General features: G+C 44.0%; 1 protein-coding gene across 1 annotated transcript in view; it reads right to left on the reverse strand.

Moving 5' to 3' along the window:
* Positions 1–25,045, reverse strand: part of nup155 (nucleoporin 155) — a 206,695-nt gene that overhangs the window by 158,739 nt on the left and 22,911 nt on the right. Inside the window, exons 5-7 of the mRNA XM_087975422.1 lie at positions 21,841–21,911; positions 21,348–21,440; positions 18,393–18,559 (exon numbers count right to left, since the gene is read on the reverse strand). Coding sequence (XP_087831548.1) covers positions 18,393–18,559; positions 21,348–21,440; positions 21,841–21,911 — 331 coding nt within the window. The remainder of the gene's footprint in view (positions 1–18,392; positions 18,560–21,347; positions 21,441–21,840; positions 21,912–25,045) is intronic.

Raw genomic sequence — 25,045 nt, forward strand, 5'->3', positions numbered from 1 at the left:
TGAACCCCAGCAAAAACAATCCTCGCCTCATCAATCTTTCCTCATACATCAGTCTCTCCCACACTAACAAGAATCTCACCATTAACCCAGTACTCTTCATCCCTGTTGCTCCTTCCAAAATGAATCACCTCACACTTTTCCACATTAAACTCCATTTGCCGCCTCTCAGCCCAGCTCTGCAGCTTATCTCTGTCCCTCTGTAATCTGCACCATCTTTCCTCATTATCTACAACTCTACCAACCTCAGTGTCATCCACAAATTTACTAACCCAGCCTTCTATGCTCTTGTTCAGGTCATTTATAAAATGACAAACAGCAGTGGCCACAAAACAGATCCTTGCACTACACCACCACTAACTGAACTCCTGGATGAACATTTCCCATTAACCACCAACCTCTGTCTTCTTACAGCAAGTTAATTTCTGTTCCAAACCACTAAATCACCCTCAATCCCACACCTCCATAGTTTCTGCACGAGCCTAGCATGGGGAACCTGATCAAACGCTTTACTGAAATGTTGGCCTTCACTGTGACAGGTTTCAAGTACAGGAGCAGGGATGTGTTTTTGCAAATACACAGGGCCTTGGAGAACCCACACCTAGAATATTTTGCCCAGTTTTGGTCTCCTTTTCAAAGGAAAGATACTGTTGCTCTTGAGGGAGCGCAGTGAAGATTTACCAGGTTGAATCCGGGACTGTGGGACGAATGCATGAGGAGAGATTAATGAGGTTAGGATTGTTTTTGCTGGGGTTCAAATGAATGAGGGGGAATCTCAAAAATTTACCTGCGGCAGCAGCGGTGGAGGTGTGGGGGGTTCCCTGATGGTCCGCAAGAATCAGGGGTCACAGTCTGAGGATTTGGGGTGGATCATTTAGGACAGACACGAGGAGACATTTCTTCACTCAAAGAGCGGTGAGCCTGTGGAATTCATTGCTGCAGGAAGCAGTTGATGCCAAAACATTGAATATATTCAAGGGGCGGCTAGATAGAGCATTTGGGGCAAATGGGACCAAAGCTTATGAGGAGATTGCAGAATTAGGCTATTGAGTTGGTCACTCAGCCAGGATCGTGATGAATGGCAGAGCTACATTTTGCTTTTCCATACTCTAACTGCCTTCACTTACAGGATGTTTATCTCTCTACTCCCTTCCTATTCATGTATTCGTCCAAGAGCTTCTTGAATGTTGTGATTGTGTCTGCTCCCACTTCATCGGGTAGTGCGTCCCAGGTACACACCACCCTTTGTGTGAAAGACTTGTCTTGCACATCTCTTTTAAACTTCCCCCCCCAACGCACCTTGAACCTGTGTCCCTTAGAAACTGACCCCTCCACCCTGGGAAAAAGCCTCATGCTTGTCACTATATCCATGCCATTCACAATCTTATCCACTTCCATTAGGTCACCCCTCAACATCCTGCATTTTAGTGAAAACAAACCCAGTCTATCCAACCTTACTCAAGAGCTAAAATCCCCCAAACCAGGCAATATCCTGGTAAACCTTTTCTGTACACTCACAAAAGCATCCGTATCATTCCTGTAATGTGGTGACCAGAACTGAATGCAATATTTCAAGTGTGGCCTCACTAAAGTTCTGTAAAGCTGCAGCATAACTTGCTATCCTTATACTTAATGCTCCTTCCAATGAAGGCAAGCATGTCATCAGCCTTTTTTATGACCTTATCTACCGGTGATGCCACCTTCACTGATCTGTTGACATGAAGAGGGATCTGTGGACCTACACACCCAGATCCCTCTTCATATCAACACTCCGAAAGGTTCTGCCATTCACTGTGTAATTTCCATCTGTACTTGACATTCCAAAATGCATCACCTCACATCTATCCAGATTAAACTCCATCTGCCATTTTTCTGCCTATGCTCTGTATCTGTAACTGATCTGTATTCCACTGTGTCCTTTGACAATCCTCCACGCTATCCGCAACTCCACCAATCTTTGTATCTTACGCAAATTTACTAATTAGACCAGTTATGTTTTACATAGATCAATACAGTGCAGAACAGGTCCTTTGGCCTTTGATGTTGCGCTGACCTGTGAACTAATCTAAGCCCATCCCCCAACACCATCCCATCATCATCCACGGGCTTATCCAAGGACTGTTTAAATGCCCCTAATGTGGCTGAGTTAACGACATTGGCAGGTAGGGCATTCCACACCCTTACCACTCTCTGCGTAAAGAACCTGCCTCTGACATCTGTCTTAAATGTCTCACCCCTCAATTTGTAGTTATGCCCCCTCGTACAAGCAGATGTCATCATCCCAAGGAAAAGACTCTCACTGTCCACCCTATCTAATCCTGTGATCATCTTGTACGTCTTTATTAAATCGCCTCTTAGCCTTCTTCTTTCCAATGAGAACAGAACAGACCCAAGTCCCTCAGCTTTTCCTCATAAGGTTTTTGCTTCAGACCAGGCAACATCCTGGTAAATCTCCTCTGCACCTTTTTCAATGCTTCCACATCCTTCCTGTATTGGGGCGACCAGAACTGTACACAATACTCCAAGTGAGGCCGCAGTAGCGTTTTCATACAGTTGCAGCATGACATCATGGCTCTGGAACTCCATCCCTCTACCAATGAAACCTAACACACCGTATGCCTTCTTAACAGCACTATCCACCTGGGTGGCAACTTTCAGGGATCTATGTGCATGGACGCCAAGATCCTTCTGAACATCCATACTACCAAGAATCTTTCCATTGACCCAGTACTCTACCTTCCTGTTATTCTCCTCAAAGTGAAGCATCTCACATTTAGTTGCATTGAACTCCATTTGGCACCTCTCAGCCCAGTTCTGCAGTTTATCCAAGTCTACCTACTGCCTGCAACATTCTTCCACCCTGTCCACTACTCCACCGACCTTAGTGTCATCTGCAAACTTACTAACCCATCCACTTATGACTGCGTCCAAGCCATTTCTGAAACATCCAAGTCATTTTCCTCGAAATCATTTGTGTCGACCATGCACAGCAGAGGTCCAACCACTGATCCCTGTGGAACACCACCAGTCACAATCCTCCATTCCAAAATGCATCCTTCCAGCACTATCCTCTGTCTCCCACGACGTAGCCAGTCATAGAGGTCGACAGCATGGAAACAGGTCCTTCCAGCCAACTTGCCCACGAGACCCCATTTTAATACAATTAATCTAGAGGAAGAGAGCTCGGATTTCACCAGTTTCCTCATTTCCCCTCCCCCCACCCTGTCTCAGTCAAATCCATCAAATTCAGCACCGCCTTCCTAACCTGAGATCCTTTTCCCGACCTCTCCGCCCCCACCCCAGTCTGACCTATCACCCTCACCTTGACCTCTTTCCACCTATCACATTTCCGACGCCCCTCCCCCAAGTCCCTCCTCCCTACCTTTTATCTTAGCCTGCTGGACAAACTTTCCTCATTCCTGAAGAAGGGCTTATGCCCGAAACGTCGATTCTCCTGTTCCCTGGATGCTGTCTGACCTGCTGCGCTTTTCCAGCAACACATTTCCAGCTACAATTAATCTAGCCCCATTTGCCTGCGTTTGGTCCACATCCTTCTGTACCTATCTCACCCATGTCGCTGTCCAAATGTTTCTTAAATCAAAAAACTGTACCCTCTCCAACACTACCTCGAGTAACCCATTTCAGACAGTCACCACCCTCTCTTTGAAAACAAAACTGCCCCTCTGGACCCTACTGTGTATCTCTCCCTCTCACCTTAAACCCATGCCCTATAGTTTTAGATGCCCCTATCATGGGGGAAAAGCTGTTTGCTATCTACATTATCTAGGCCACTCCTGCTGTTACACACCTCTGTGAGGTCACACCTCAGTCAAAATCTGATTGGTAGTGGGCCTTCTGCTGGAGTTTGTTCAATGCGGATGCTAGTGGGATGAAAAGTGAGGACGAAGGGAACCAATCAAGCTGTTGTGAGTGACAGCAAGGGACAAAGGCAGAAGCACGGGCAATAAGTCGGATGTGGTCGACAGCCCTGTCAGCCACAGTTTGCTCCGGGACAATCCCCGTCCATTTCCCTCATTCCCCCATCTGTATTTCACAGCGATCGTTCCCTCCGTGACACCCTACTCCTTTTCACAACCACCACCAACCCCCGCTCCTTGGCAACTTCCCATGTAACCACAGAAGGTGCATCACCTGCTGCTTCACCTATTCCCCGCTCATCGTCCAAGGGTCTAAACAGGCCTTTCCAGATGATGCAGCCTTTCACCTGTACCGCCTCCAATCCTGTCTTCTGTATGTGCTGCACCCAACGCGGCCTCCTCTACATTGCAGAAACCGACGCAGACTGGGTGACCTCTTTGCATAACATGTCCAGTCTGTGTGCAAGCAGGACCCTGACCTTCCTGCAGCCATTTTAACACAGCGTCCTGTTCGCAGGCCACATTTGTCCTTGGCAAGCTGCAGTGTTCCAGTGAACAGCATAAACTGGAGGAACAACAAGTCATCTTCAGACTAAGCACTTTACAGCCTTCTGGGACTTAATACTGAGTTCAACACCTTCACATTGTGAACCATTTCTGATTAAGACCTAGACTCGAAACGTTAGCTTGCTCTCTCTCCTTGGATGCTGCCTGAACCACTGCGATCTCCAGCATTTGTTGCTTTCAGTCTAGATGCCAGCATGTGCAGTAGTTTGCTCCCACCACTGGTCCCTGTAGAATACCACTGGTCACAGATCTCCAATCAGAAAAACATCCTTCTACTGTTACTGTCTTCTCTGAATGATCCGTCTTACCAGCTCACTGCAAGTTAGCCAGTCAAATTTCTTGCTAAAGTAGAGGCGGTACGGTGGCTCAGTGGTTAGCACTGCTGCCTCACAGCACCAGGGTCCCAGGTTCGATTCAAGCCTCAGGCAACTGTCTGTGTGGAGTTTGCACGTTCTCCCCGTGTCTGCGTGGGTTTCCTCTGGGTGCTCCGGTTTCCTCCCACAGTCCAAAGATGTGCTGGTCAGGTGAATTGGCCATGCTAAATTATCCAAAGCGTTAGGTGCATTAGTCAGAGGGAAATGGGTCTGGGTGGGTTACTCTTCAGAGGGTCGGTGTGGACTGGTTGGGCCGAAGGGCCTGTTTTCACATTGTAAGGAATCTAATCTAACATCCATTCCTCTGCTCTCGATCATCTTTCTCACCACCTCAATCAACTTGGTGAGACATGATCTTCCCTGCTTTTAAACTCCATCCCTTTAGCAATGAAGGACCATATTCCATTTGCCTTCTTTATTTCCTACTGCATCTACAACCAATCTATTTTGTGGTTATCCCTACCAAAATGGATGAAAACACATTTACCAACATTGTACTCCATCTGTCAGACCTTTGCCCACTCACTTATTGATATCCCTCTGAAGACCTTCAATGGCTTCTGCACACTTGGCTCTACCACTCACGTTAGTATCATCTGCAAACTTTGATGCACTGTACTTCGTCCCAAACTTGGGAGATCATGTTGCGGCTGCACAGAATGTTTGTTAGGCCACTTTTGTAATATTGCGTGCAATTCTGGTCTCCTTCCTATCGGAAAGATGTTGTGAAACTTGAAAGGGTTCAGAAAAGATTTACAAGGATGTTGCCAGGGTTGGAGGATCTGAGCTATAGGGAGAGGCTGAACAGGCTGGGGCTGTTTTCCCTGGAGCGTCGGAGACTGAGGGGTGACCTTAAAGAAGTTAAAAAACAATTAGGGGCATGGATAGGGTAAATAGACAAGGTCTTTTCCCTAGGGTGGGTAATGCAGACCTGGAGGAACAGGTTTAGAGTGAAAGGGGAAAGATTTAAAAAGGACCTAAGGGGCAATTTTTCACACAAAGAGTTGTGTGTGAATGTAATGAGCTGCCAGAGGAATTACAGCATTTAAAAAAACGTCTGGATGGGTATATGAATAGGGAGGGTTTGGAGGGACATGGGCCAAGTACTGGTAAATGGGACTAGATTGGGTTGGGATTTCTGGTTGGTTATACCGAAAGGTCCGCTTCTGCATTGTACATCTCCATGACTCTTATGTAAATTGTAAACAATTGCAGTCCCAACATTGATCCATGAGGCACACCACTCGTCACTGATTGCTAACCAGAAAAACACCCATTTATCCCCACTCTTTGTTTTCTGTTAGCAAGCCAATCCCCTATCCATGCTAATACGTTGCCCATAACGCGATGCACCTTTATCTTATGCAGCAACTTGTTGAATGCCTTCTGTAAATCCAGATAAACCATACCAAACAGTTCCCCATTGTCCATCGAGCTCATAATGTCTGCAAAGAATTCCTGTAAATTAATTAAACGTGACCTGCCTTTCAGGAAACCATACTGCCTCTGCCCAATGGGACAATTTCTATCCATATGTCTCGCTATTTCTTCCTTGAAGACAGATTCAAGCATTTTCCCCACTACAGAAGTTCAGCTAACAGGCTTACAGTTACCCATCTTTTGTCTGCCTCCTTTTTAAACATTGATGTCACATTTGCTGTTTTCCAATCTGCTGGAACTGCCCAGGAATCCAGAGGTTTTGGTAAATTACCACAAGTGCACTTGCTATTTCTCCCACTATCTCTTTTAGTACCCTACCCTATTCCATCAGGGCTAGGAAACCTGCCTATCTTTGGCCCCACAGGCTTGTCCAATAATACCTCTTTCATGGTAATGACAGCTTCTAGATCTTCACGCATTATAGCCTCCCTTTCAATTACTGCAGCATTATTTGCGTCCCCTTCACTGTGAAGACCAACACAAAATACCTATTCACTACATGGGCTATTTCCTCATTTCCCACTCTTAAATGCCCCTTCACATCCTCTGAAGGACCTATTACCTAAGCTACTCTTTTTCATTTTATATATTTGGAAAAACTTTTGTTTTAATAGCCTGAGCTAGTTTACTTTCATAATCTATCTTACCTTTATTGCTTTTATCATGGCTTTCTGTTGATCTTTAAAGCTTTCCCAATCCTCTAATTTCCCACTAGTCTTCACCACTCTGTATGCATTTGCTTTCAATTTGATAATTTATTTCCTGTCTTTCCTTATTCATCCGTGGCTCATGATCCCTTTTCCTGCTGTCCTTCCTTCTCATTGGTATATACTTCTGCTCAGCACTGTGAAAAATGACTTTGAAAGTCCTCCACAATTGTTAATTTGGTTCCAGTCTACATTAGCCAAATCCTTCCTCATCCTGTTGTATTCTCCCTTGTTTTAAGCACAGGACCCTGGTATTGGATTTTAACTTCTCACCTTCCAACTGTATTCTAAATTCAACCATTCTGTGACCACTCCTTCTGAGGACCCCTAACTATGAGAATCATTAATTATTCCTGTTACATCGCACAGAACCAGATCGAGAATAGCTTGCTCCCTCATCGGTTCCATGACATATTGTTGGAAGAAACTATCTTGGATACAATTCTATGAACTCAAGGTCACCTTGGCAGACTTGGTTTGACCAATCAATGTGTGATTAAACTCCCCCAACATAACTGCTGTACCATTTTTACATCCATCAGTTATTTGCTTTTTTTGCACACCCCACCGTGATGTTATTATTTGGTAACCTGTAGACTACACTTGTCAGTAACTTTTCACCCTTACTATCACTAATTTTCACTCACACTGATTCAATCTTTTTCTTCAGGGAACCTCGATCATCTCTCACTAATACCCTGATGTCTCCCTTAAATATCAGAGCTTCACCACCTCCCTTTCCTTCCTGTCTGTCCTTCTAAATAGTCTAGAGTGTGGTGCTGGAAAAGCACAGCCAGTCAGGCAGCATCTGAGGAGCAGGAGAATCAACGTTTCGGCCATAAGCCCTTCATCAGGAATGAGGCTGGTTGGCCGGGGATGCAGAGAGATAAATGGGAAGGGGGTGGGGCGAGGAGGAAGGTATCTGAGAATGCAATAGTTTAAAGTTTCAACTCAACTTGTCCTGATTCCATGCCTCTGCCCCTATATCTCTTCTTGCTATCAATTTCATTTCATTTCTTATTAATAAGACAGCGGTGAGTAGTGTCTACAAGATGAAGGTAAGGGAGGAGGTGATAGGTCAGAGTGGGGGGTGGAGTGGATGGATGGGAATGGTGATGGACAGGTCAGGAGGGCAGTGCCGAGTTGGAGACTTGAGGAAACTGTTGAAATCTGCTCCACCCTCCTCTCCGACCTACCACCTTCTCTGTGACCTTCACTGACCTATTACATTTTTAGCTACCTTCCCCCTTCGGCCCACAAGCCTCATTCCCGATGAAGGGCTTATGCCTGAAATGTCGATCCTCCTGTTCCTCAGATGTTGTCTGACCACGCTCAGCTCTGATCTCCAGCATCTGCAGTCCTCGCTTTCTACTGTCCTACTAAATAGACTGATACCTCTGGGTATTTAACACCCAGTGGTGGCCACCCTGCAACCATGTGTCTGTAATGGCCATTAAATAATACCCATGCACAGTGATTTGCACCATCAATTCATTTACCTTGTTTCAAATGCTACACGCATTCAGATGAAGTGCCCTTCTTTTGGAATCCTAACCCCTCCACCAGAAGACCATTGTTTTTAAACAGTCTTTTTCTGTCACTACCTGATTTCCACTCATCTGCTTCTTGCTTGTTATTTACTATCTTGATTTGCTTTTCCCTGAAGCCCTCATCCACTGCAGCTAACTCAGCCTCCCCTTAGGTTCCCATCCCCCTGCCAAACTAGTTTAAAGTTTCAACTCTACTTGTCCTGATTCCATGCCTCTGCCCCTATATCTCTTCTTGCTATCGATTTCATTTCATTTCTTATTAATAAGACAGCGGTGAGTAGTGTCTACAAGATGCAACATAGAAATTCACTGAAGGTCCTTAGATGGTGCCTTCCAAACCCACGACCATTTCCATCCAGGAGGATGAGGGCAGCAGGTAGAGGGGAACACCACCAACTGCAAGTTCCCGTCCAAGCCACTTACCATCCTAACTTGCAAATGCATCTTCGTCCCTTCACTGTTACTGGGTCAAAGTCCTGGAATTGCCTTCCTCAGGGCATTGTGGATCAACCCACAGCATGTGGCCTGCAGCAACGCAAGAAGGCAGCACACCACCTTCTCAAGGGCAATTAAGCAAGGTCATGAAATGCTCGCCAGCCAGCAACATCCACATCCTATGAATGAATTTTTTAAAAATTAAAGCTGCTTCTCTTAGCAGAACTTCTGATCCATATTACTGGTACCGATATGGACGAGAACAACTGGATCTTTTGCCTCCCATCTGCAACCCAGATGAGTCCTGAACACAGCCTTCAGGACTCTTGATCCTGGTCTCAGAGAACAGTTTTCATTCCCCTCAGTACACTGTCCCAGTTACAACTACATTTCTCTTCCCTCTTGAATGGTTCCCTGTACCACGTTTCTATGGTCAGTTTGCTCATCTACCTGACAGCTCCCAATCATACCCACACAGGCAGCAAGAATCCCAAACTGCTCAATACTGCTTCCAGGACCCTTCTACCTGCCTCACTGGCAGTCACACCCTCCTGTCCCAGACTACTAACCAAATTCAAATTAGTTCATCTAAGGGGTGACACCACCTCATGAAACACACCGGCCAGGTTACTCTCTCCTGTATGTGTCAAATATTCAAAGCTTTGTGGGCGACACGGTGGCACAGTGGTTAGCACTGCTGCCTCACAGCGCCAGAGACCCGGGTTCAATTCCCGCCTCAGGCGACTGTGTGGAGTTTGCACATTCTCCCCGTGTCTGCGTGGGTTTCCTCCGGGTGCTCCGGTTTCCTCCCACACTCCAAAGATGTGCAGGTCAGGTGAATTGGCCATGCTAAATTGCCCGTAGTGTTAGGTGCAGGACTAAATGTAGGGGAATAGGTCTGGGTGGGTTGCCCTTCGGCGGGTCGGTGTGGACTTGTTGGGCCGAAGGGCCTGTTTCCACACTGTAAAGTAATCTAATCTAATCTCTGAGCCAGACTTCCTCAAACAACTAACACTTACGATAGACGTGATGACTATGAAGCACAATAGAGTCGAGCAGCTCCCACACCATGCAGGTACAACACATCACCTGACCTTCCATCTGTGATATTAAAGAGTTAACTTGCTCTGCTGACTTGCAGGAAATTGGATGTCCTGAGGCTAGGGTGGAATGCCTCTGACTTATAGATATGTTGTAAGAAAATTACATTATCATCTGTTATTCACAGCTATTTACATGGCCATTCCCTTGCCATGTGTTGAGAGTGTGGTGCTGGAAAAGCACAGCAGGTCAGGCAGCATCAGAGAAGCAGGAGAATCAACATTTCGAGCAGGAGCCCTTCATCAGACATGTTTCCTGATGAATGGCTCCGGCCCGAAACATAGATTCTCCTGCTCCTTGGATGCTGCCTGACCTGCTGTGATTTTCCAGCATCACACTCTCGACTCTGAGCTCCAGAATCTGCAGACCTCACCCATTCCCTTGCCATTCAGAGTCATTTGCATCATCATCCCCTATTCAGAAATCAATAAGAACATTAGAGTTGGAATTTGACTCCTCCCCTATAGTTACAAAAACAAAACTCACATCAGATGTGGCCATTGAAGGATGATTTGCATGACATTGTTTGTAGAGGTGAGGTGGTCACTGCACTGAGTCTTGAGTGGCATGTGACTGTGAGGGAGTGGCTCGGGGCTGTCTTGTGGACATTACTGACTGTTGTAAAGTTTTTGTATAAAGGAAGAACTGTTTCCTTGTTCAGAGAGACCTTTCGACATATTTCACAAGCATGGCGAAGAGTGTTAAGAGTTTCTCCACAGCTTGTATTGTGCTGTGCTTAATAAATTTTGCTTGTTCACACAAGTTGGTGTGTTGCAGTTATATCAAGTGTGTAAGGTTCTCAGAAAAAAAGAACTTAACCATTCTTATTTTATTCAGAGTCCTTAATTTGTTATTAAAAATTTGCTACAGGTCTTTTTGTTTGTAACCTGTAAATATTAATCTGATTTAACCAATCTAAAAGTAACCTATTACTTATCATTTTATGAGCAGTTATTACTAACGAACTCACAGCTATCCTGCAACGTCCCTTTGTTTTCTGTTAGACCCTCAAAGCAAAAAGTGTCTCTTCCCCTTACACCAAGTTCCCACGGTGCCTTTCAAATCCCCAAACTATATTCTCATTTGGACTGTGCCTCATTCAGAATTGGAGCTCTTCTTCTTGGCTGTGCAAAGCTTACTGATTATGTGCTCTCAACAGACCATCTCTTAAACAGACCTGATATGAGTTGAGATGACTCACAGCAGTTAAGCCTCAAGAGCGATCAAAACCTATTGAGGATCTCTTCAGACTCCAGGTGATTAACCAATAATTGTCCATTGGTCAGGTGTGTCGGCTATCTTACTAACCTTTTAACTTGACTACTGAATATCAAACTTTTAAAAGATAATTCCGTACATTATAAGAAGTTGAGCCATGCATATGAATGTGAGTGCATAGCACTTATTACATCTTGCTAACAAGCATCATATCCACTTATGCCTACTCTTTTTATTCTGTTCATGATCCAAAATTCTACCTATGCCAATATGTTACCTCTTGAGTCTGTAGTTTCTGCATCAACTTCTGATGTGGTACATTACCTTAAAGACATCCAAAGTACAGTGCATTGAGTGGGTTATCCACAGCACATATTACTTGGTCGAAGAACTTCTCAGCATGATTTCCCTTTTACTAATAACATTAACTGCCTGATTACCTTGCATTTATCTCAGTGCCCTGCTTTAATCTCTTTGATAATAGGTTTGAACAGTTTTCCCACAACAGACAGTAAACCAACTGGTCTCTAGTCTCCTGATTTGTGTCTACACTCTTTTGTAAACCAAGTATGCTGCCCATCCCAAGTTACCCTTAGAACATTGAACAATACAGCGCAGAACAGGCCCTTTGGCCCTCGATGTTGCGCAAACTTGTGAACTAATCTAAGTCCATCCCCCTACACTATCCCATCATCATCCATGTGCTTATCCAAGGACTGTTTAAATGCCCCTAATGTGGCTGAGTTAACTACATTGGCAGGTAGGGCATTCCACACCCTTGCCACTCTCTGAATAAAGAACCTGCCCCTGACATCTGTCTTAAATCCATCACCCCTCAAATTGTAGCTATGACCCCTCCCACACGCTGACGTCATCATCCGAAGAAAAAGACTCTCACTGTCCACCCTATCTAATCCTCTGATCATCTTGCATGTCTTTATCAATCCCCTCTTAGCCTTCTTCTCTCCGATGAGAACAGACCCAAGTCTCTTAGCCTTTCCTCATCAGATCTTCCCTCCAGACCAGGCAACATCCTGGTAAATCCTCTGCACCTTTTCCAATGCTTCCACATCCTCCCTGTAAAGAGGTGACCAAAACTGTATACAATATTCCAAATGAGGCTGTACAAGCGTTTTGTACAGTTGCAGCATAACATTACGGCTCCAGAACTCAATTCCTCTACCAATAAAATCTAACACACCATATGCCTTCTTAACAGCACTATCAACCTGGGTGGCACCTTTCAGGGATCTATTTACATGAACACCAAGATCCCTCCGCACATCCACACCATCAAGAATTTTTTCCCAAAGTGAATCACCTCACATTTGTCTGCACTGAACGCCAATTGCCACCTCTCAGCCCAATTCTGCTTACCCTTGGACTGAGCAGGTTGCTCGGTCATTTCCAAGGTAACATGGAACATAAAACAATATAGCACAGGAACAGGCCTTTCGCCCATAGTGCTGTGCCAAACATGACACCAAATTAAACTAATTCCTTCTGCTTTATCTTGTTCCATACTTCCATTCTTTGAATATGCCTTTGCTTATCTAAACACTCCTATCTTACCCGCCTCCATCACCACCCCTAGCATCAGGTTCCAGACTCCAACATTCTGTCTAAAAGAATTTGTCCCGTCATCTCCTTTGAATTTGCTCCCTCTCAGCTTAAATGCATGTCCTCTAGTTTTAGACATTTCAATTCTGGGAAAAAGATTCTGACCATCAACGTTATCTGCACATTTCATCACTTTTATAGATTTCTATCAAGTCATCCCTTAGCCTCGGGCGCTCCAGAGAAAACAACCTGAGCTTTTCTAGATTCTCGTTATAGCTCATATCCTCTAATCCAGGCAGCATCCTGATAAACCTCTTCTGAACCCTCTCCAAAGCAGCCACATCCTTTCTGTCGTGTGGCAATCAGAATTCAGTGCAATAGTCTTAAGGGCAGCCGAACCACAGTCTAATAAATGCTGCAGAATGACATACTGACTTTTGTACTCAATTTCCCCAATCAATAAAAGCAAACAAGGCATATGCCTTCTTTACCATCTAACACCTGCATGGTCACTTTCAGGGAGCTATGGACTTGAACCCTAAAATCCTCCTGTACATCAATGCTGTTCAGAGTCCTGCCATTAACTGTATACTTGCCCTTAACATTGAACTCCCAAAGTGCAGCACCTTACAGTTGCCTGGATTAAACTTCACCTGCCATTTCTCGGACCATATTTGTAATTGATCGAGATCCTGCTATATCCTTTGATAACTTTCTACATTATCCACAACTCCACCAATCTTTATATTGTCGGCAAACTTATTCACCTACTCAACTCCATTTGATCCAAGTTATTTACATATATCACAAACAGCAGAGGTCCCAGTATGAATCCCTGCAGAACATCACTAATCACAGACCTCTAGCCAGAAAAACACCCTTCTACCATTACCCTCTGCTTTCTATTGGCAAGCCAGTTCTGAATCCATACAGTCACGTCACCGTTGATCCCATGCATCTTAATCTTCTGGATGAGCCTATCTAGAAGGACCTTGTTGAAAGCCAAACTAAAATCCATCTGGACAACACCCACTGGCTCTACCCGCATGAATCACCTTCATCCTCTCTTCAAAAATTTCAATCAAGTTAATAAGAATGACCTGCCCCACATAAAGTCATGCTGACTGTCCCGAATTGGGCCATGCTTTTCCAAATGCACGTAAATCCTATCCCCATGAATTCTCTCCAATAGCTTCCCAATCACCAGGAAGTTACAACTCTACCACCTTGCTGAGAACCTGGAATGACACGTAGGCCGACCACCCAAGACAGCAGATCTCCTTTCCTAAAGAACATTAGTGAAGCAGGTGGGTTTCTTCAACAACCAATGATAGTAACGTGCCATAAAACTGAGCCTAGCTTTATACTCCAGAATGTTTTTGAATTCAAAAACATGAAGATCTTAATTAATTGAATTGAAATCCCACTAGCTGACATCATGGGATTCAAACATGTTTTTGTCATATGAGCCTGTGCCTCTTGACTACTTGACCAGTGACATTCCCATGATGCCACTGCCTCCCTCTATCGTCAGTCCAGATTCTGTTCAGTTATTGGTCAATGGTAACCCCCAGGCTTGTGATAGTGGGAAACTCAGAGATAATTATGTCATTAATATCAAAGGAAGATAGTTAGATAACTTCTTGAAATTGGTCAGGACCTGCCATGAGTAGGACAAATTTTTATTTGTTTTTCAATCCTTGATACAAACTTACGAAATAGGAGCAGAAGTCAGCCATTTGATCCCTTAAGTCTCTCCATCATTCACAGAGATCATGACGAGTTTGACTGTACTCCACATTCCAATCTCCGCCTAATTACCTTCGATTGCCAAACAAGAATTTATCCACTCCCCATGTTAAAAATATCCAAGTCTCACCTTCAGAAGCTTGAGGTAGAGCTCCAATATTCACATGACCTTTGGAGAAACAATTTCCTGGTCTTTGTCTTAAAAGTACATACTTCAATTATTTCTGAACTTACCCACAAGTCAAAACATCCCTTCCCTGACCACCTTGACAAGGCCATTCAAGATTTTCTCAACTTTAATCAAATCATCCCCTATTCTCCTTAACTCTAGCGAATAGGCCCGGCTTTGTCCAATGTTTCCTAATCAGAAAACCCACTCATTCTATGTGTTAACCTAGTAAAACCCATCTGCACAGCCTCAATTCTTTATTTAAATAACGAAACTACATCCAGATTCAAGATGTCACCTCACCAATGCTCTATATAACTGCAGGATAAAATCCTTACTTTTATGTAAAACTTCCACCATAATAAAGGCTAGTATCCCATTCACCTTCTTGATTACATGAAGCATTCACAAACTAACGTTTTGTGACTCAAATGAAAACATCCAGATCCCAGTACACCTCATAAACATTAAAGAGTTTTGTTTTTATTCTTCCCACTCAAGTGAACAAGTGCACATTTTACTTCATCAATCAGATTTTTGCCCATTCACTGAACTTGTTTATGTCGGTCTTTGGCTGTGTTATGTCAATTTCACAACACAGTTTCCAACTTATCTTTGCATCATATATCAATTAAACCACTCTACCTTCAATCTCCTCAACCAAGTTATGGCTATAAATTGTAAAAAGTTAAAAGCCCAGCTCCAACCATTTGCTGAATGCTGCCAATCTGAAATAACTCCATTTATGTGTACTCGCTTTTCTGCCAGTCATCCTTACTTTTAGCAACAGAAATGGAATACAGAAGTACATTCATTTGCGACACTTGTTTAGGGCATCAGTGAGATTATATCTGGCTTTGTGCAGTTTTGGTATATTTTTAAGAACAGACAATAGTAGATCAGAAGAGAACTGTAGGATACTGCAGGTTATCTTCGGAGGAAAGGCTGTACAGGCTGAGCCTGCATCTACTGGAGTTTAGAAAAACGAGAACTGCTCTTATTGAGACATACAAGATCCTGAGGGAACCCGACAGAGTGGATTCTAAAAGAATGTTTCCTTTCATTGGATGGCCAAGGACAAAGGGGCAAACTAAAGCATAAGAGGTCTCCCTTATAAGATAGAGGGGAATGTTCTTCTCCAAACCTTAGTTATCTGTGGAAGTCTCTTCCTCAGAAAACAGTGCAAGTTGAGTCACTGAATATATCCAAGGCTGAATTTGATAAAAATTTCGATAGGCAAGGGAGTCTGAATTGGGCCTGTTGGGCCAACGGAGTTGAAAACATAACCAAATCAGCCAAGATTGCAATGAATGGCGGAGTGGGCACCAAGAGCGGAATTGTTTACTCCTGCTCCCATGTATCATCAGTATTGTAGCACACAAGGACTTATCAGCCTTACATTCTTCTACTTTTCTCACTTTTGTCGCATTTTCCCTGGTGCTGGCAATTGTTTCAGACTTTTTAAATGTATCGGATTCTTATGGCTTTGACAGGGTAAATGCTGAGAGGATATTACCGTTATGGGAGAGCCTTGAATCAGAAGGCACAGTCTCAGGATAAAGGGGCACCAATATAAGTCTAAGGTGAGGAGGAACCTCTCTCCGAGGGTTGAGTCTTTACAGTTCCTTGTTCAGAGACCTGTGGGGACAAAGCCCTTGAGAATATTTCAGTCTGTAATAGATAGATTCTTGATCAGTAGGGGAATCAAGGATGACAGGGAATGGATTGTAAAATGGAGGAGAAGGCCCAAGAGGTCAAATGGCCCAATCCTGTATCTATTTCTTCTGGTTTAAGTTTCTCTCTTCCCTTTTACTTCATAACGTTTAAGTATTCTTGGTGCATTACTGGTTCTTTAAACATGAAGGCAGACACAAAGTCTGTTCACTCCTTAGTTTCATGATTAATTCCCCAGCCTTAATCTCTATGAGGCCAATACACACTTAAGTCCTGCAGCACAGTGAGGCCCTTCAGCCCAAACTGGTCCATGCCGACCAAAATCGCTATCTACGCTAATGGCATTTCACTGCACTTGACCAGTGTCCTTCTCAACCTTTCCTATCCACGTAATTGTCCAAATGCCTTTTTAATGCTGTTAATATACTTGCCTCAACCACTTCTGCTGGCAGCTCATTTCATATGCGTACCACCCTCTGTGTAAGAGAGTTGCCCCTCAGGTTCCCTTTTACTCTTTCCCCTCTAACCTTTAACTGATGCCCACTAGTCTTCGATTCCCCATCCTGGGAAAAGCAGAGTGCATTCACCCTATCTGGGCCTCTCATGATTTTTATATGCTTCTAAGACTCTAAGACTCTCCCCCCACCCCCCCACCCCCGCCACCCTCAGTCTCCTATGCTTGAAAGAAAAAAACGTCCTCGCTTGTCCAACCTCTCCCTATAACTGAAACCACTGAGTCCTGGCAATATCCTTGTAAATTTCTTCTGCACTCTTTCTAGTTTAATAACATCCTTCCTACAGCAAGGAGACCAAAACTGAACACAATACTCCAAGTGCGGCCTCACCAAAGTCCTGTACAACTGCAACATAACTTCCCAACTTCTATAGTCAATGCCCTGACTGATGAAGTCCAGTGTGCAAAAAGCCTTCATCACTGCCCTGTCTGGGAGAAAGTGAGGACTGCAGATGCTGGAGTACCAGAGCTAAAAAATGTGGTGCTGGCAATCATGAAAAATGTCGTGCTGGAAAAACACAGCAGGCCAGGCAGCATCCGAGAAGCAGGAGAATTGATGTTTCGGGTATAAGCCCCTCTTCAAGAATGAGGCTGGTGTGCCAAGCGGGCTGAGATAAAGGGGAGGGGACTTGGGGAAGGGGCGTTGGGAATGCAATAGGTGAAGGAGGTGAGGGTGAGAGGCCGGAGAGGGGGTGGGGGCGGAGAGGTCGGGAAGAAGATTGCAGGTCAAGAGGGCAGTGCTGAATCCGGGGATTGAGACTGAGATAAGGTGGGGGGAGGGGAAATGAGGAAGCTGGAGAAATCTACGGGATCAAAGTAGATTTCTCCAGCTTCCTCATTTCCCCTCTCCCCACCTTATCTCAGTCCCAACCCCCGGATTCAGCACCGCCCTCTTGACCTGCAATCTTCTTCCCGACCTCTCCGGCCTATCACCCTCACCCTCACCTCCTTCCATTTACCATTTTCCTACGCCCCTCCCCCGTATTCCCAGCGCCCCTCCCCCAAATTCCCTCCCCCGTACCCTTTATCTCGGCCCGCTTGGCACACCAGCCTCATTCCCGAAGAAGGGCTTATGCCCAAAACATCGATTCTCCTGCTTCTCGGATGCTGCCTGGCCTGCTGTGTTTTTCCAGCACGACATTTTTCATGATTGCCCTGTCTACCTGGGACTCCACTTTCAGAGAACTGTGAACCTGAAATCCAAGTTCCCTCTGTTCCATGACACTCCTTAAGGCCCTACCATTCACCATGAAACTCCAATCTTGATTTGACTCTCCAAAATGCAAGACCTCATCCTTAGCTGTATTAAACTCCACTTGCATTTCTCAGTGCACTTGTCCATCCTTTTGCAATTTCTAATAACCTTCCTCACTATCCATGATAGCACCTATTTTCGTATCATTTGCAATTATAAACTACAATGTAGCAATGGCTGAGAGCAACAAGAAAAAAAAATTACCTGATAGGCAACTTCGTACAGACAACCATCTTTTCCAGCCAGGAATATACGGCCAGTATCTGTGGCAGTGATTGCCAGCAGATAGGTATTGTCTGTGGGAATGGAGTACAGAGGATCTGGCAGGAGTTGCATCCCTCCACATACGTTGTCACTTAGGATTCCCAGCCCTAAAGAAAACAACAAGTGAATAATTGCAGATATAATAAAATATCATTTTAGCTTTGCTTTCCACAAAGCCACACTAATAGCCACATTATAGAAGGGTTGAGATAGCAGTGAAGAGGGTGCCAAAGAGATTTACCAGGATGTTGCCTCAACAGTTTTAGTTACAGACAGAGATTGGACAAACAGTTCTGACGAAGATTCACTGGATCCTAAACATTGACTTTGCTTTCATTCCACAGATGCTACCAGATTTGCTGAGTCACAGAGGCCTGACAATGCAGAATGAGGCCCATCGGGTCTGCACCAATCTTCCGAACAGCATCCCACCCAGACCTAGCCCATGATCTTATTCCTGCAACTCCACATTTACCTTGGCCAATACTGTACACCAAACGATCACATCTTTGGACTGTGGCAAATAAATCAGAGTGCCCGGAGCAAACCCATGCAGATACGGAGAGAACACGCAAACTTCCCAAGGCTGGAATTGAACCTGGGACCCTGGTACTTTGAGGCAGCAGTGATAACCACTGAGCCACCATGATGTCCCTCATAGTGACAGAGTTTCTCCAGCAATTTCTGTTTCCATTTTAGACATACTGGGATTGCCTTCCTAAAACAAAAGAGATTGAGAGGAGACCCTATTGAAATGTATAACATTAAAAGGCATAAATAGGGTAAATAGGAAGAAACTTTATCCTTTGATGGGGGGAATCAATGACCAGCGGCACATATTTAAGGTAAGGGACAGAAGGCTTAGAAGAGACATGCCGAAAAACGTTTTCACCCGGGAAATATTTACATGTGCACTTGTGGTGCCAAGGCTATGGTTCAAGTGCTGGAAAATGTGATTAGAATTGCTGGGTGTTTTTTTTTGACTGGTGCACAACAGGCCAAAGGTCATTTTCTTTGCTGTAGCTCTCCCTGACTCTATGACCCAAGGCAAACAGGTAATTACTGGTGCACGACATGTCCAGAGAGCTCTGCATCTCGAGTTCTTAAACAGAACCCAACAGCCCACAGTGATTCCCTTTCAATAATCTAAAGTTTAGAACAGAAGAGTGGCCATTTAGTCCTCCTGAGTGTGTTTTCCTATTCATGGTTGATCTGCAGCTAACTCCACACATCAACCCGGCCTTCGATATTTTTGGAAAATAGAAACCCATCAATATCAGTCTTCAAGTTTAACAACTAATCATTCTGCTGTAAGGTACAATTAAAATATATGGTAATATTATACATTTCAGATGTTTGGATTTTGAGGAAGTGGCACATGGATTCTCTAAGAGGTTTAATGATTAACTTGGAAGTATCTCTATAGCCATGGTGATTTACTTTAACGGTTTTGGAGACACACAATAATTAGAGTAATTGGGTTTTATTTATATTGTCTGTGATTGTATGAAGTAAATAGTACACTGCATTAGACTTTCAATTTAAAGATTATGAAATTGTTTCTTTTTGAGTTTGGAGAAACACCCATTTCTGGGTAAAAATTCTTTAGTTTCAGTTTTGGGCAATTTGCAAAAGTCTTGGCTGAACCAGGATGTGTAAAACAGTTGCTCCTGAGAAAGGGGAAGTGGTTTCGGACTACCAAGAGAAGTGTTATTTCATTATTGGGAGTTGTTTTAAAGTTCCTGACTGGATATGCATCGTATCTGAATGTCCAATAAACATATCAGCTGTAATTATCGATTGCCGTTCACAGCAAAGTGCCATACTTCAACCACTACAAGTATGTGTCAAATGTTTCCAAACTTCACTTTGGGAAGATCTGCTTATAATTTTTAAACACCACTCCATAAACGACATCACCAACCCAAGGAAACCTAAACACATCAATAAAAAGCAGGCCATACCACCAGTGCTCACCGATGATGTTACCTAGTTACCTGGTGATGAAACATCTGAAAACAAACCTTCCAGCTCAGCGAGCAAACTTACATTCAGAACCTCAACCTGAGCTACAAATCTTCTCAAAACTCACGAACAACGGTTTTTCAGGCTCCTGCTCCTCTAATGCTGCCTGACCTGCTGTGCTTTACCAGCACCATACTCTCGACCAATGGATTCATGGTCATCATTTGACTCTTAATTCCAGATTTCCATTCAGCTGAAATTCCACTCTCTGCAGTGGTGGGATTTGAACTCAGAAACCCAGAGCATCACCTGGGTCTCCGGATTAACAGTCAAATGTTAATACCATTACGCCACCGGCTCTCCCAAGCTTAACTAGAGGTTTTTTAATAGCTGACTCAGAGGATTACAGAAGTTACAGGAGACCATTCAGCCCATCTCCTTTGCAGCTCTCTGCAAAAGGAGTGCAGTTGCTTTCATTCCTCAGCCTTTTCCACTGAGCTCTGCAAGTAGTTTTCCCCTTCAGATAATGATCTTATTTCCATTTGAACCTATCTGTCAAGCAGTGCATTCTAGGCTCTAACCATGGACTATGGAAAAGTTTTTTTTCTCCTGTTGCTGTTCCTCTAACCAACAATGATCTTAAATTGCTTTTGTCTGCTTCTAGATCCTTCCAACAATAGGAACAGTTTCTTCCCAAGAATTCTGCCTGGATCCCTCATGATTTTGAATCAAATCTCCTTCTCTGCAGAGGTCTGTCCCTGCTTCCGCAATCAGTCCACAGAACCGAAATTGTTCACCTTAGAACCATTCTGGTGAATATCCTCTGCATTTTGTTTAATACCTTAAATGCAGTGTTCAGAACTGAATGAAGTTAAAGATTAGAATACAAAAGCCAGTGCTCCATTGAAAGATTAGAAATGATTTGTGCACCTGTCTGAGAATTGGTGAAGCTGACGCCAAGAATCACAATGTCAACAGGAGTGGTCAGTACAAGTAGCTGGCGGATGTGAGGCTGGAATATACCTAGAAACAAAAATTAGAATTCTCATTACAATGCTGAATAGAGGCAATGGACCTAATGTCAGGATCTCCAGCATCTAAAAGAGATTATTTCAAGTATATTCACAGCAAATCATCAAACTGGATCCACTTCTGTCACAGATTTCATCACAAGCAGCAGTGTTCAGTCCATTGCTCTGTCCTGAGCAGCGATCTCCAGTTGTACCCATAAATAGGAACATACTCAACATCACCATAGAAGGAGGGTAATAAACTCTCAACCCATGCTTCTGTGACAGAGTTACATAGAATCAACTCAGACTCCAGGTAAACAACTGTTCTGGTTGTGGATTACAAACATGACAAGCAGTTTTCTGATATCTGCTGTGCTCCTCAGAATCTGGGATCAGAACAGGTGACTTACCTCTTTTGGGTTTTACTAGTCCCACCGAGAGAATCGTTTCACTCAGTCCATCAAAATAAGCTAAATCACCCCTGAAAATAAAGCAATAAATGAACTTGAAGATAAAGAAACATATTGATAGACAAAGCCACACAACACCATTATTTCATGCAAATGCTTTTGCTGCACATAGACCTCCACCTCCTACAGTTGCCCTGTCCCAGCACGACCACAAAGCTGTCAGCCTACCTAAACCAAATGGCTGGAGTGTCAGAGAACAGTTCACTTGAGGAAGTGGCCTAAGAAGTAATGGATGTGTTGCTGGTCTTCTTTCAAGATTCTACAGACTCTGCAGTTCCCATGGTTTGGAAAGTAACCAATGTATTTGCACTACTTTAAAATAATTTTAGAATAGAAAATGAATGATAAATTAGGCAGTCTGACATTGGTAACGGGCAAAACTCTGGAGTCTGTCAAAAAGATTCAATAGCAGAGCATTTAGAAAACAGTGACTGGATTGGACAAAAAAAGCATGAATTTACTTCAGGAAATTATGTTTGCCAAATCAACTGGAATTTTGTGAGGCTACAATTCATGGAGTTGATTTGGATGGGGAGAGGAGCAGATGTGGTTTATTTAGACATTCAATAAAGGATTCAATAAAGTCCCACATAAGAGATAAGCATGTACAATGGTAGCTCATGAGATTGGAGGCCAAGGGTGAAATAGACTGCGAATTAACTGGGAGACAGGAAACAGTGTAGGAATGAACATGTTACTTGTTAAGTGGCAGCCAGTGACCAATGGGTAATGCAGTGCTTGGACCCTGACTGTCCACAAAATGAGGAAATGAAATGCAATATCTTCACATCTGAAGATGACACAAAGCTGGGTGGGAGGATGAACTATGAAGACGATGCAGAGGTGCTTTCAGATTTGGATACAAAAGAACAAAAGGGAAGTACAGTACAGGAACAGGCCCTTCAGCACAGAAGTCTCTACCGATCATTATGCCCTAACTAAACAACAAACTTTCTGCCCTTATTCGGTCCATAATCCCTCTATTCCCTCCCTATTCATGTAACTATTTTAAATGTCGCCAGCATGCTTGCTTCCACCACCTCTTCTGGCAATACGTTCCAGGCTTCTACCAATATATGTGAAAACCTTCTGTCGCACATCTCCCTCAAACTTTACCCCTCTCACCTTGAATCTGTGCCCCATTGTAATTGAAACTTCAACCCTGGGAAAAAGCTGCTGAGTATCTAGCCTAGCTCGGCCTCTCATAATTTTATAGATCTCTGGTTGCAAGTTTGCTTGCTGAGCTAGTGGATTTGTTCTCAGGCATGTTGTTACAATGCTAGGTAAATTCATCAGTGAACCTCTGGTGAAGTGTTTGTGTTCTGTCCCACTTTCTATTTACGTGTCTTGGTTTGTTGTGGTAAGTGATATCATTTCCAGTTTTGTTTCTGAGATGTTGATAAATGGGGTCCAAATCGATGTGTTTGTTGATGGAGTTCCGGTTTGAATGCCAGGCCTCTAGGAATTCCCGCCATGTCTTGGTTTAGCCTGCCCCAGTCAAACTGCTGTCCCTGTCCATCTGTATGTATGGATATCAGTGATAGTTGGTCATGTTTTTTGGTGGCTAGTTTCCTGCCAGTCTGTGCAATGTAATGTTTGTTGCAGTCCTTGCTGGGTATTTTGTGTATGACATTCATTCTGCTGGTATGGGTTTGCTTTGCAGTTCCTTTGCTAGCCTTATGGTTGGTGTGCCAGAAAGTGAGACTATGGGTCTGAGGGGGGGGGGGCCCTTAATTATGTACCTTTGGTAAACCATAGAAACAGGGTGTGCTGGATCCTTCAGGTTTCATTCTTTGAAGGTTTGTCTTGTTAATTTCACCTGTCTTGTGTAGTTGCCTCAGGGCTGCTGTAATGTGGTTTACTAACTGTGGAATCAGGTCCAATGCCACCTATTGGGAGGTGTCGGCAATGGTTGTATGAGACAACTCCCGTATCTGTGGGTCCGGTTACCGGAGTTTCAGTTACCCGCTGTTACTGCAACCTGTATATATAAAAGGGAATGTTCTAGGGACCAGGAGGCTGCCGAGGAGACACGTTTCCCATTTAAATGAATGGGTTGGCACTCATTAGCAGTAGGTTCTGTAATGTATCCCCCAAGACTACGTGGGGGGGTTACTGTAGTATGTTTGCTTTTTCAATGTACTGTGTTCTGTTCAGGGCAGCAGTCATATGTCATTTGTCTGCCAGTAGGTTTACAATATTTCTGTCTTTTCCAGGGCTTTCCTTTCCAGTGTGTTGAGGGTGTTGCCTTCTTTCTTACTGTTTAGTATTGGTGCTCCTGAGTATTGGTACTGTCTGATGGCCTGCTGGGTTTCTTCCCTAAGTCCATTGTCTTTCAGGATGGATGTCTGTGCTGCTAGGAAATCCTTTTAATTCACATCCCCGTGGTTGAAAAAAAGTTCATCCCTCATACTCGAATGGCTGTTTCAATGTCTGAGAGTGGGTGGTCAAACAGTTCTTTATCCAAGTCTCAGAGTTGCACATGTCATTGCTGTGAGAGAGCTTGGATAGTTTTTCTTGTCGGACTAGTCTTTTCTTCATCTTGGTCACACACACTGACCAGATACTCAACTACAAGAGCAACCATCACAACATCCACAACTGAAGCTGCATCAGGTCATAATTTAAATGAAGCCACAATACAATGCAACACCCAGGAACTAAGAAGCCAAGGAAAGCACCTATAGAGTGTAATCAGGAACAACAGTTAACCAAGTCTATCGATTTCTGCAAGGGACACCTCAACAGGAAGACGCAACATGCCCAGAGATTGTAGTCACCCGACCATACATTAAAGACATCTCAGATGAAGACCGGATTACACCAGCCCCGAAGCATCATGGTGGCCCAACTTACCACCACACTAAAACAGCTGATGAAGACTAGACAACATCCTGATGAACCTTCTCTGCACTCTCTCCAAAGCTTCCACATCCTTCTCATGGTGTGGCAACCAAAACTGCACACAATGCTCCAAATGCAGCCTAACAAGGGTTTTATATCGCTGCAACATGGCTCGCCTAGTCATGTACTCCATGCCCCAGCCGAAGAAGGCAAATGCCTTCTAAATCACCTTGGCCACCTGTGTGGTTACTTTTAGGCACACCTCGATCCATCTATACGCTAATGTTCCAAAGGTTCAGCC

This window comes from Chiloscyllium plagiosum, unplaced genomic scaffold (assembly GCF_037043375.1).
Source record: "Chiloscyllium plagiosum isolate Xiang-an unplaced genomic scaffold, Cpla_swu_hap1 HiC_scaffold_2, whole genome shotgun sequence".
Lineage (NCBI taxonomy): Eukaryota > Metazoa > Chordata > Chondrichthyes > Orectolobiformes > Hemiscylliidae > Chiloscyllium > Chiloscyllium plagiosum.